The sequence below is a fragment of the Anolis sagrei genome, chromosome X (genome assembly GCF_037176765.1).
Source record: "Anolis sagrei isolate rAnoSag1 chromosome X, rAnoSag1.mat, whole genome shotgun sequence".
In the NCBI taxonomy this organism is placed as follows: Eukaryota; Metazoa; Chordata; class Lepidosauria; order Squamata; family Dactyloidae; genus Anolis; species Anolis sagrei.
In genome coordinates this window covers 3,379,044-3,391,913 of record NC_090034.1, presented here as the reverse complement: position 1 = coordinate 3,391,913, position 12,870 = coordinate 3,379,044, and the positions used below count along the sequence as shown (strand labels likewise).

At 43.7% G+C, this 12,870-nt stretch overlaps 1 protein-coding gene across 1 annotated transcript; it reads left to right on the top strand.

Moving 5' to 3' along the window:
- Positions 1-1,957: 1,957 nt before the first annotated feature.
- On the top strand, positions 1,958-12,276 carry LOC132781576 (cytochrome c oxidase assembly protein COX19). Its single transcript, XM_067473576.1, has 3 exons — positions 1,958-2,109; positions 5,104-5,215; positions 11,940-12,276. The coding sequence occupies exons 1-3, from the start codon at positions 2,028-2,030 to the stop codon at positions 12,025-12,027; spliced, it is 282 nt and encodes a 93-aa protein (XP_067329677.1). The 5' UTR covers positions 1,958-2,027; the 3' UTR covers positions 12,028-12,276.
- The last annotated feature ends 594 nt before the right edge of the window (positions 12,277-12,870 follow it).

The following is a 12,870-nucleotide window of genomic DNA, read 5'->3' as shown; positions in this document are numbered from 1 at the left end:
AGTTTTATTTATTTATATTTTAAAAATAATAATAAATATTTATATCCCAATTTTTATTTATTTATATATTTATAAATATTACTAAATATTTACATCCCATTTTTATTTATTTATATCTTTAAAATAATAATAAATATTTATATCCCAATTTGTATTTATTTGTATTTTAAAAGTAATAGCAAATATTTATATCCCCCAGTTTTATTTATTTATATCTTTAAAAAATAATAAATATTTATATCCCAATTTTTATTTATTTGTATTTTAAAAACAATAATAAATATTTATACCCCCATTTTTAATTTATTTATATTTTAAAAATAATAATTATTATTATTTATATCCCAATTTTTATTTATATTTTAATTTTTTATTATTATTATTATTTATATTTTATTTAGTCAGTCAGTCAGTAGCCTTTATTTCGGTCAACAAACCATCGGCCAAGTCAAGTGAAAGTAGAACGATGAAATACAACAATTAACAATTAATAACATCACATTTGGCTTATAATTAATAAAAACAAGTATCACCATTCGCTATCGGATGAATGGCTATATTTTATTTATATTTTAAAAGTAATAGCAAATATTTATATCCCACTTGATTTATTTATTTTTATTTTGTTTATTATATATTAATAACATAATATCCATTATTAATGTTCTATCGTGCGCTGGGCCTGTAAAGAATTTCCTTTAGAACAGGACGTGCAACCTTTGCCCAGCGGGAAGCCAGGGGGCCCAAGGAGAAGTTCTCAGAGGTTTTCCACCACAAATGATCTTTCGATGGCTTGAGAAGTACAACAAAGTCCTTTATTAATGAACAATCAAACAGAAACTTCTCTTGTCTTCAATAAAGCTAAACAAATGCTTCCAAGCTTTTATGCAACTGGCGGCTTCCTAAACTTGCCTTGGTCCTTTCACTATTGGCTGCCACTTCCCGGCGGATGCCAGGTGGTGCAATACCGGCTAAGCAGTGTAATGTCTCCAGTGGTGTGGGGCGCAGACACCCCGTGATAATGCGGCATGTCTCATTAAGAGCCACATCCACTGTTTTAGCGTGGTGAGATGTGTTCCACACTGGGCATGCATACTCAGCTGCAGAGTAGCACAGCGCAAGGGCAGATGTCTTCACTGTGTCTGGTTGTGATCCCCAGGTTGTGCCAGTCAGCTTTCGTATGGTATTGTTTCTAGCGCCCACTTTTTGCTTGATGTTCAGGCAGTGCTTCTTGTAGGTCAGAGCACGGTACAGAGTGACTCCTCCCAGGTATTTGGGTGTGCTGCAATGCTCCAGTGGGATTCCTTCCCAGGTAATAATCCTCAGAGCTCGGGATGCCTGTCTGTTCTTAAGGTGAAAGGGACATCTCTGTGTTTTCGATGGGTTGGGGATCAGCTGGTTTTTCCTGTAATAGGCAGTAAGAGCACCTAGAGCTTCGGAGAGCTTCTGTTCAACCATCTCAAAGTTCCCTGCTTGGGCGGTGATGGCACGATCATCAGCATAGACGAAGCTCTCTGTCCCTTCTGGCAGTGGCTGGTCATTTGTGTAGATGTTGCACATGGGTGGAAGAAGCACGCTCCCCTGAGGCAGGCCGTTCTTCTGTTTCCTTTTGTGGTATGGGGATATACGTTGATTTTTCCCAGTCTGATGGCCATTCTTGTGTTTTCCATATTTGCTGGCATATGGCATGCATCACCTTGGCAGCATCACCAATATAATTTATTTTAATATATATATATATGTGTGTGTATAAATAGATACATCTGCCTGCCTGCCTGCCACATTTGGACTCTTGCTTGCTGAGGCGTTCCTGCCTAAGTGGCTGAGGGGGGAAAGGAGGGGGGATAGATAGATAGAAATAATAAACCCACCCAAGTCTGTTTTGAGGCTGCAGCTTTAAGAAATGGGCGTGGCCTAAGGGAGAGGGCGTGGCTTCACCGTTAGGCCCCGCCCCCTCGGATGACCCGGATGCCGGAAGCGAAGCCAAGCTCACTCCTCGTCGAGTCCCGCTCCGTCTTCTCTCCGCCATGTCGACGGCGATGAACTTCGGGGCCAAAAGCTTCAAGCCGAGACCTCCGGACAAAGGCGCCTTCCCTTTGGATCATTTCGGTAGGAAGCTAGAGAGAACGAAAAACAAAACCCGGCGGATAAGTTTGTCCCTCGCAGGTGTCCGTCCCTTTCTGAGTGGCGCATGCGCACTCCTCTCGCTCACACTCAGGCTCTCTAGAGGTGGGTAGGGAAAGTGTTTGGAAGACACTTCCAGTTTTAAAGCGACCGTCCCTTTCTGAGTGGCGCATGCGCACTCCTCTCTCTCACACTCAGGCTCTCTAGGGGTGAGGAGGAAAAGTGTTTGGAAGACACTTCCGGTTTCAAAGCGACCAAGCCTGATCCCCCTGGAACTGTTCTGGCTCTCCATTTATATATTTTTTTAAAAATAATAGTAAATATTATTTTACTCTTTTTATTCTGCCATGCAGGAAAAGCGCAATTTTATGTATTATTTACTGCATTTTTACCCTGCTGTGTCTCAACCTCAGTTTGGCAATAATAATAATAATAATTATTATTATTATTGTTATTATTATTATTCACCTCATTTACATATAATATGTTGGTATATTTATATATTATATATTTATATATTATATATTAATGTATTATATATTAATGTATTATATATTAATGTATTATATATTTATGCATTATATGTTTATATATTATATGTTTATATATTATATATTTATGTATTATATATTTATATATTTATGCATTATATATTTATGCATTATATATTTATATATTATATATTAATGTATTATATATTTGTATATTATATATTATTGTATTATATATTTATGTATTATATATTTATGCATTATATGTTTATGTATTATATATTTATGCATTATATATTTATGTATTATATATTTATGCATTATATATTTATGCATTATATATTTATATATTATATATTTATGTATTATATATTTATATATTATATATTTATATATTATATATTTATGTATTATATATTTATGTATTATATGTTTATATATTATATATTTATGCATTATATATTTATGCATTATATATTTATGCATTATATATTTATGCATTATATATTTATATATTATATATTAATGTATTATATATTTATATATTATATATTTATGTATTATATATTTATGTATTATATATTTATGCATTATATGTTTATATATTATATATTTATGTATTATATATTTATATATTATATATTTATGTATTATATATATTTATGCATTATATATTTATGTATTATATATTTATGTATTATATGTTTATGTATTATATATTATATACATTTATGTATTATAATATTATATATTATATATTTATGTATTATATATATTTATGTAGTAATTCAGTGCCACGTTAAGACGTAAAAGTCAACAATGACACTGAAATTCAACACCGCCTGAGCTCTGCGAGTGCAGCATTTTTCCGAACGAAGCAGAATATATTATTTGAGAACACAGAAATGCTTGACCACACCAACAACCACCATGTCAGACTACACAGATAAGCCATTGAAATCCACAAGCATGTGGACAATTTCAACAGAAAGGAGGAAACCATGAAAATGAACAAAATCTGGCTACCAGTATTAAAAAAAACTCTAAAATTACAACAGCAAAAACAGCAGAGAGGAAACAACCAGGCACATCTTAACACCTCTCAACAAAAGATTCCCCCAGGCTCAGCCAGGCCTTCTAATGCTAATGAAGGTGGTCAGTTGAAACATTCACACCTAGCTCCAGCAGAGAAGAGCTCTTTGCCCCACGCCAGTCATTCCACAGATATATAAACCCATCTTCCTATTTCCAACAGATCTCACTACCTCTGAGGATGCTTGCCATAGATGCAGGCGAAACATCAGGAGAAAATGCCTCTAGAACATGGCCATATAGCCCAAAAAAACCCCCACAAGAACCTAGTGAAGCAGAAAGTGTTTGAGGACTGGGACATCCGTAGGGAGACCAAGGGCTTGTTGATAAAGATGTTGCCCTCCCAACCCTGCTATACACCTGCGAGACATGGACTATCTACAAATGTCAACACCGTCTGAGCTCTGCCAGTGCAGTATTCTTCTGAATAAAGCAGAGAGTGTTTGAGGACCAGGACATCCGTAGGGAGACCAAGGGGCTTGTTTACAAAACTATTGTCCTCCCAACCCTGCTATATGCCTGTGAGATGTGGACTGTCTACAAGCGTCAACACCGTCTGAGCTCTGCGAGTGCAGCATTCTTCTGAATGAAGCAGAGAGTGTTTCAGGACCGGGACATCCGTAGGGATACCAAGGTGCTTGTTTATAGAGCTATTGTCCTCCCAACTCTGCTATATGACTGCGAAACATGGTCTGTCTACAGACGTCACAAAGACCACCAGCATTGAAGCGACGGTCCTCCGCCATCAACTCCGCTGGACCAGCCACGTTGTCCAGATGCCCGACCACTGTCTCCCAAAGCAGTTGCTTTACTCCGAATGGAAAATGTAATGTTACTGGGCAGAAAAAGAGATTGAAAGATAGGCTTAAAGCCAACCTTAAAAACTCTGGCATAGACACCGAGAGAGATCTGGGAAGTCCTGATCTTTGAGAGCTTCAACTGGAGGTCAGCTGTGACCAACAGTGCTGCAGAATTCGATGAGGCATGAATGGAGGGTGAGAGAGAGAAATGTGCCAAGAGGAAGAAGGCGCGTCAAGCCAACCCTGACCAGGACCATGGAGAACATACAGGAATAGGTCTCCACAGTCACCTACGGACCCACCAACAAGACCCAACATCTGGAAGTCAATCATCCTCAAGCTACGAGGGATCGCCTAAGTAAGTAAGTTTTACAATGTCTTTTGCCTCCTGTGCCAAAAGTGCTGGTGCTTCACCAAACTGCAGCTCCCAGGCCTCTCTCTGTTTTTGAACCCATTTTCTTTGGCTCACTCTGGCTTTAAGGTTAACTGCAAAATATGCTGGAGGATTGAAACTTTGCATTTTGCTCATGTTGCCATGAATTCTGATGCCTGTTCCCTTAATGTTCACAAACGTCCTTTCTTTTTTTCTGTCCCAGGTGAATGTACGGCATTCAAGGAAAAATTCATGCAGTGTCTCCGGGCGAATCACTTTGAGAATGCTTTGTGCAGAGAGGAATCCAAGGAATACTTAGAATGCAGAATGGAGAGGCAAGTGCGTCCGTTCTTGCAAAACATCACCGCAACGGATGGATGTTTGCTCTCGTTTGCCCCATATTGCACCAGCTTTCGCTGGCCTCTCGGTATCTGTTGTGTCTCTGGGTTTGGTATTATATTTATTTCTGCATCTGTGCTCATTGTTAGAATGACTTCCTTGCAGAAAACCAGAGCTGATGTTTCTCTAAAAAAGAACCCCAAACAGTCACCAGTCCTTTGAGGGTGCATCTACACTGCAGAATTAATGCAGTTTGACGCTACTTGAACTTCCATGGCTCAATGCTATGGAATCCTGGGAGTTGTAGTTTCACAAGGCCTTCGGATTTTCCTATCAAAGTATTAAGTAAAGGTTTTTCCCTGACATTAAGTCCAGGTGTGTCTGACTCTGGGGGTTGGTGCTCATCTCCATTTCTAAGCCGAAGAGCCAGCGTTGTCCGTAGACACCTCCAAGATCATGTGGCCAGCATGACTGCATGGCGCGCCGTTACCTTCCCACCAGAGTGGTATCCATTGATCTACTCACATTTGCATGTTTTTGAACTGCTAGGTTGGCAGAAGCTATAGTTCCCAGGATTCCATAGCATTCAGCATCCATTAAAATGGTGTCAAGCTGTACGAATTTTACATTGTAGGTGCATCCTTTTCCTGCCTGTCTTTCTTGCCTTTTCTTCCTTTCTTTTCTCCCCTCCTTTTTTTCTTCTCCTTTCCTCTCTTTCCCTTCTTTTTCCTTTCTTTCCTTTCCCTCCTTACACACATCACTTTTGTTTTTAAATCCTTTTTAAATCCTTGCATGTTAGTGTTTATATGTGATTTATTTAGTTGTATTGTTATATTTTTTGTTACTGCTTTCTTGTTTATTGATGTGTTGTTGGGCTTGGCCTCATGTAAGCCGCTCCAAGTCCCTTGGGGAGATGGAGGCGGGATATAAATAAAGCATTATTATTATTGTTATTATTATTGTGACAGCGTGAGTGGCACCACCTATGTATAGAACTGTTAGTTGCAAGATTTACACTGTTGTATCATGCTTAATCCTGCCCCTTTTACCCTGCTTATGTATAGTAGTATGGATTGGTTACGTATAGCTGTCAATCAGTACTGTTTGGCTCCACCTCTTCCTGCAGGAGGGGAGTGCTTCCTTTCTTTTTCATTCTACCATCAGAGTTCCTACCATATGGATGTGAGTAAGAGACTTGACTCTAAAGGACCCTGATTTAAGTTACCTCTTAGCACCAGTTCTGAGGTTTTTTACCCTTGGGAATCATGCTTTATGTCCAGATTGTCCTGGACAATTATTGAGGAGACCCAGGCACCTTCAAACCGGTTCTTTTGGCACCAGAGGAAGATCCTGAGTCTTCAAACATAGGCCATTTGAACTGGGGTTGTGGTTTGCTCCGGCATTGACAGCCATTGAGGAAAGAGGAAACTTGGTGAGGCTTCTCAGCTTCAAACCCCTTGGACCCAGGACTAATTGAGATTGTAATGTATATTTTCCTTCACCTCTCTGAAGTTTCCAGCTCATTGCTTTAAGGAAATAACTCTTCGTGGTCAATACAAATTATTTTGAGCTATTTACAGCGTTTTGGGTTTTTGAGAGTTTCCTATAGGAGGGCAAGAAGCAATCCCTTGGGGGAAAGATGCCACATCCATCCCTCCTTCATTAAGAAAAATAGCCCCCAAGCGCGACGGCACAATTATATTATTATTATTATTATTATTATTATTATTATTATTATCACTGACAAAACAAAAGGCCACTTCACCTTTGATTCCAATCCAGTGACATCACAGAGAGCTACTGTTGGGCTAGTGGGCTTATTAACAAAACACCCCATGAATGTATAGCAAAGTAACTTTTTAGCAACAGCATGACCCAGCACCTGGAGCCCAGAGTGATAAAGAACAACAACACAGAGGCCAATGTTATATCTTCCATAGGACTGTTTTCTCTGTAGCTGCAAAATGATATGGTAACACTATTTACAAAAATAAGGTTTCCATAACACAATTTTTTAATACTTCTTTGCTTCCATGCTGGGCTTCTTTCTCATGTAGATAAACAGCTTCACTCTCACTGAGCTTCCTCTCACACCAAACTTACACAGGAGCTTTGCACAGGAGCTTTTTATACACAGCAGCCTTTGCACTGGAGTTTCACACACAAGGCCTTCAACCTGGGGCTTCTCTCACCAAAGCTTCTCACACCAGGCCTTCTCACGGACTAAGGCGTAACTCACACAGAGGCTTCTCTCACAGGCCTATCTCACACTGTAAGGCAGTGGTTCTCAACCTGGGGTCCCCAGATGTTTTTGGCCTACAACTCCCAGAAATCCCAGCCAATTTACCAGCTGTGACTTCCTCTCACAAAGGCCTGCCTAACACTGTGAAGTCTTCTCAGACTAAGGCCTACCTCACACTGTGAAGCCTTCTCTCACAGACTAAGGCCTACCTCACACTGTGAGGCCTTCTCTCACAGACTAAGGCCTACCTCACGCTGTGAAGCCTTCTCTCACAGACTAAGGTCTACCTCACACTGTGAAGCCTTCTCTCACAGACTAAGGCCTACCTCACACTGTGAGGCCTTCTCTCACAGACTAAGGCCTACCCCACGCTGTGAAGTCTTCTCTCACAGACTAAGGCCTACCTCACACTGTGAGACCTTCTCTCACAGACTAAGGCCTACCTCAAACTGCGAAGCCTTCTCTCACAGACTAAGGCCTACCTCACACTGTGAGGCCTTCTCTCACAGACTAAGGCCTACCTCACACTGTGAAGTCTTCTCTCACAGACTAAGGCCTACCTCACACTGTGAAGCCTTCTCTCACAGACTAAGGCCTACCTCACACTGTGAAGCCTTCTCTCACAGACTAAGGCCTACCTCAAACTGCGAAGCCTTCTCTCACAGACTAAGGCCTACCTCACACTGTGAGGCCTTCTCTCACAGACTAAGGCCTACCTCACACTGTGAAGTCTTCTCTCACAGACTAAGGCCTACCTCAAACTGTGAAGCCTTCTCTCACAGACTAAGGCCTACCTCACACTGTGAAGCCTTCTCTCACAGACTAAGGCCTACCTCACACTGGAAGGCAGTGGTTCTCAACCTGGGGTCCCCAGATGTTTTTGGCCTACAACTCGCAGAAATCCCAGCCAATTTACCAGCTGTGACTTCCTCTCACAAAGGCCTGCCTAACACTGTGAAGTCTTCTCAGACTAAGGCCTACCTCACACTGTGAGACCTCTCACAGACTAAGGCCTATCTCATGCTGTGAAGCCTTCTCTCACAGACTAAGGCCTACTGACACTGTGAAGCCTTCTCTCACAGACTAAGGCCTACCTCACACTGTGAGGCCTTCTCCACAGACTAAGGCCTACCTCACACTGTGAGGCCTTTTCCACAGACTAAGGCCTACCTCACACTGTGAGACCTTCTCTCACAGACTAAGACCTACCTCATACTGTGAGGCCTTCTCCACGGACTAAGGCCTACCTCACACTGTGAGGCCTTTTCCACAGACTAAGGCCTACCTCACACTGTGAGACCTTCTCTCACAGACTAAGGTCTACCTCACACTGTGAAGCCTTCTCTCACAGACTAAGGCCTACCTCACACTGTGAGGCCTTCTCTCACAGACTAAGGCCTACCCCACGCTGTGAAGTCTTCTCTCACAGACTAAGGCCTACCCCACGCTGTGAAGTCTTCTCTCACAGACTAAGGCCTACCTCACACTGTGAGACCTTCTCTCACAGACTAAGGCCTACCTCAAACTGCGAAGCCTTCTCTCACAGACTAAGGCCTACCTCACACTGTGAGGCCTTCTCTCACAGACTAAGGCCTACCTCACACTGTGAAGCCTTCTCTCACAGACTAAGGCCTACCTCACACTGTGAAGCCTTCTCTCACAGACTAAGGCCTACCTCACACTGTGAAGCCTTCTCTCACAGACTAAGGCCTACCTCAAACTGCGAAGCCTTCTCTCACAGACTAAGGCCTACGTCACACTGTGAGGCCTTCTCTCACAGACTAAGGCCTACCTCACACTGTGAAGTCTTCTCTCACAGACTAAGGCCTACCTCAAACTGTGAAGCCTTCTCTCACAGACTAAGGCCTACCTCACACTGTGAAGCCTTCTCTCACAGACTAAGGCCTACCTCACACTGGAAGGCAGTGGTTCTCAACCTGGGGTCCCCAGATGTTTTTGGCCTACAACTCGCAGAAATCCCAGCCAATTTACCAGCTGTGACTTCCTCTCACAAAGGCCTGCCTAACACTGTGAAGTCTTCTCAGACTAAGGCCTACCTCACACTGTGAGACCTCTCACAGACTAAGGCCTATCTCATGCTGTGAAGCCTTCTCTCACAGACTAAGGCCTACTGACACTGTGAAGCCTTCTCTCACAGACTAAGGCCTACCTCACACTGTGAGGCCTTCTCCACAGGCTAAGACCTACCTCATACTGTGAGGCCTTCTCCACAGACTAAGGCCTACCTCACACTGTGAGGCCTTTTCCACAGACTAAGGCCTACCTCACACTGTGAGACCTTCTCTCACAGACTAAGACCTACCTCATACTGTGAGGCCTTCTCCACGGACTAAGGCCTACCTCACACTGTGAGGCCTTTTCCACAGATTAAGGCCTACCTCACACTGTGAGGCCTTCTCTCACAGACTAAGGCCTACCTCACACTGTGAAGTCTTCTCTCACAGACTAAGGCCTACCTCAAACTGTGAAGCCTTCTCTCACAGACTAAGGCCTACCTCACACTGTGAAGCCTTCTCTCACAGACTAAGGCCTACCTCACACTGGAAGGCAGTGGTTCTCAACCTGGGGTCCCCAGATGTTTTTGGCCTACAACTCGCAGAAATCCCAGCCAATTTACCAGCTGTGACTTCCTCTCACAAAGGCCTGCCTAACACTGTGAAGTCTTCTCAGACTAAGGCCTACCTCACACTGTGAGACCTCTCACAGACTAAGGCCTATCTCATGCTGTGAAGCCTTCTCTCACAGACTAAGGCCTACTGACACTGTGAAGCCTTCTCTCACAGACTAAGGCCTACCTCACACTGTGAGGCCTTCTCCACAGACTAAGGCCTACCTCACACTGTGAGGCCTTTTCCACAGACTAAGGCCTACCTCACACTGTGAGACCTTCTCTCACAGACTAAGACCTACCTCATACTGTGAGGCCTTCTCCACGGACTAAGGCCTACCTCACACTGTGAGGCCTTTTCCACAGACTAAGGCCTACCTCACACTGTGAGACCTTCTCTCACAGACTAAGGTCTACCTCACACTGTGAAGCCTTCTCTCACAGACTAAGGCCTACCTCACACTGTGAGGCCTTCTCTCACAGACTAAGGCCTACCCCACGCTGTGAAGTCTTCTCTCACAGACTAAGGCCTACCCCACGCTGTGAAGTCTTCTCTCACAGACTAAGGCCTACCTCACACTGTGAGACCTTCTCTCACAGACTAAGGCCTACCTCAAACTGCGAAGCCTTCTCTCACAGACTAAGGCCTACCTCACACTGTGAGGCCTTCTCTCACAGACTAAGGCCTACCTCACACTGTGAAGCCTTCTCTCACAGACTAAGGCCTACCTCACACTGTGAAGCCTTCTCTCACAGACTAAGGCCTACCTCACACTGTGAAGCCTTCTCTCACAGACTAAGGCCTACCTCAAACTGCGAAGCCTTCTCTCACAGACTAAGGCCTACGTCACACTGTGAGGCCTTCTCTCACAGACTAAGGCCTACCTCACACTGTGAAGTCTTCTCTCACAGACTAAGGCCTACCTCAAACTGTGAAGCCTTCTCTCACAGACTAAGGCCTACCTCACACTGTGAAGCCTTCTCTCACAGACTAAGGCCTACCTCACACTGGAAGGCAGTGGTTCTCAACCTGGGGTCCCCAGATGTTTTTGGCCTACAACTCGCAGAAATCCCAGCCAATTTACCAGCTGTGACTTCCTCTCACAAAGGCCTGCCTAACACTGTGAAGTCTTCTCAGACTAAGGCCTACCTCACACTGTGAGACCTCTCACAGACTAAGGCCTATCTCATGCTGTGAAGCCTTCTCTCACAGACTAAGGCCTACTGACACTGTGAAGCCTTCTCTCACAGACTAAGGCCTACCTCACACTGTGAGGCCTTCTCCACAGGCTAAGACCTACCTCATACTGTGAGGCCTTCTCCACAGACTAAGGCCTACCTCACACTGTGAGGCCTTTTCCACAGACTAAGGCCTACCTCACACTGTGAGACCTTCTCTCACAGACTAAGACCTACCTCATACTGTGAGGCCTTCTCCACGGACTAAGGCCTACCTCACACTGTGAGGCCTTTTCCACAGATTAAGGCCTACCTCACACTGTGAGACCTTCTCTCACAGACTAAGGCCTACCTCAAACTGTGAGGCCTTTCCACAGACAGTGGGTATGTTAACTGAAACTGAGTATGTTAACTGAAAAATTCAAAGCAGGAAGCTGATTGCTTGGACCATGCCCAAGAGGCTAGCTGAGCCTGGGAGTTTTGGCAACAGTTACATGTTTAGGTTCTCTGTGCAGGAGCTTACGAAGTCAGTTTGGATTCCAAAACACATGGAGGAGAGGCCAAAGTTGGCCCATTACCTGAGACAACCCATTTAGAGTTGACATTGTTAAGCAACATAACGAACAGTGATACTTTCTCATATCTATATTTTCCCTTTTCATTCCCTCAGGCAACTTATGGCCAGAGAGCCGCTGGAAAAACTGGGCTTCAAAGACCAAACAGAAGAGAAACCAGCAAGCCAGCCTCAGGCGCTGTGAAGCTTTCCCGTCTTTTGGAGGAGCGTCTCGTCTACAGTAGTACATATTGTACATTGCAGTATTTTATTCCGACGTGAAGTGGTTCTTGGAAGATAGTTTTACGCCGGGGAGTGGGACTCTATTCCCAAGGAGAGGAGAACTTAATGCCCTTGCAAGGTCTCATTCTCCTTCGACTGGCTGAACCAGCAACCCGGGCTGGATATTTATTTCAGGCAGGAAGCTAGGATGATAAAGTGTCTTTGCATACTGGATCTTGGAAGTGCATTTCTTACTTCTGCACCCTGTTCTCATGTTGATTTATTGACCTCTGAGCATCTGCTCTAGGTTCTCTTACTGCCTATTCCAGGGAAAACCAGCTGATCCCTAAAACACAGATATGTGCCTTTCATCTCAAGAACAGAGAAGCATCCCGAGCTCTGAGGATTTAGACCTGGGAAGGAAGGAATCTCACTGGAGCATTGCAGCGCACCCAAATCCCTGGGAGTCACTCTGGACCGTGTTCTTACCTACAAGAAGCACTGCTTGAACATCAAGAAAAAAGTGGGTGCTAGAAACAATATCATACGAAAGCTGACTGGCACAACCTGGGGATCACAACCAGACACAGTGAAGACATCTTCCCTTGCGCTGTGCTACTCCGCTGCTGAGTATTCATGCCCAGTGTGGAACACATCTCACCACACTAAAACAGTGGGTGTGGCTCTTAATGAGACATGCCGCATTATCACGGGGTGTCTGCGCCCTACACCACTGGAGAAACTACACTGCTTAGCCGGTATTGCACCACCTGACATCTGCTGGGAAGTGGCAGCCAATACTGAAAGGACCAAGGCAGAGACATCT

What these genes read in the sequence shown, in the direction of transcription:
- LOC132781576 (XM_067473576.1), top strand. Translation starts at nt 2,028, where the DNA reads ATGTCGACGGCGATGAACTTCGGGGCCAAAAGCTTCAAGCCGAGACCT. An exon ending in CTTCCCTTTGGATCATTTCG is followed by an intron (nt 2,110 to 5,103) that starts GTAGGAAGCTAG and finishes TTTCTGTCCCAG; the next exon opens with GTGAATGTACGGCATTCAAG. An exon ending in TTAGAATGCAGAATGGAGAG is followed by an intron (nt 5,216 to 11,939) that starts GCAAGTGCGTCC and finishes TCATTCCCTCAG; the next exon opens with GCAACTTATGGCCAGAGAGC.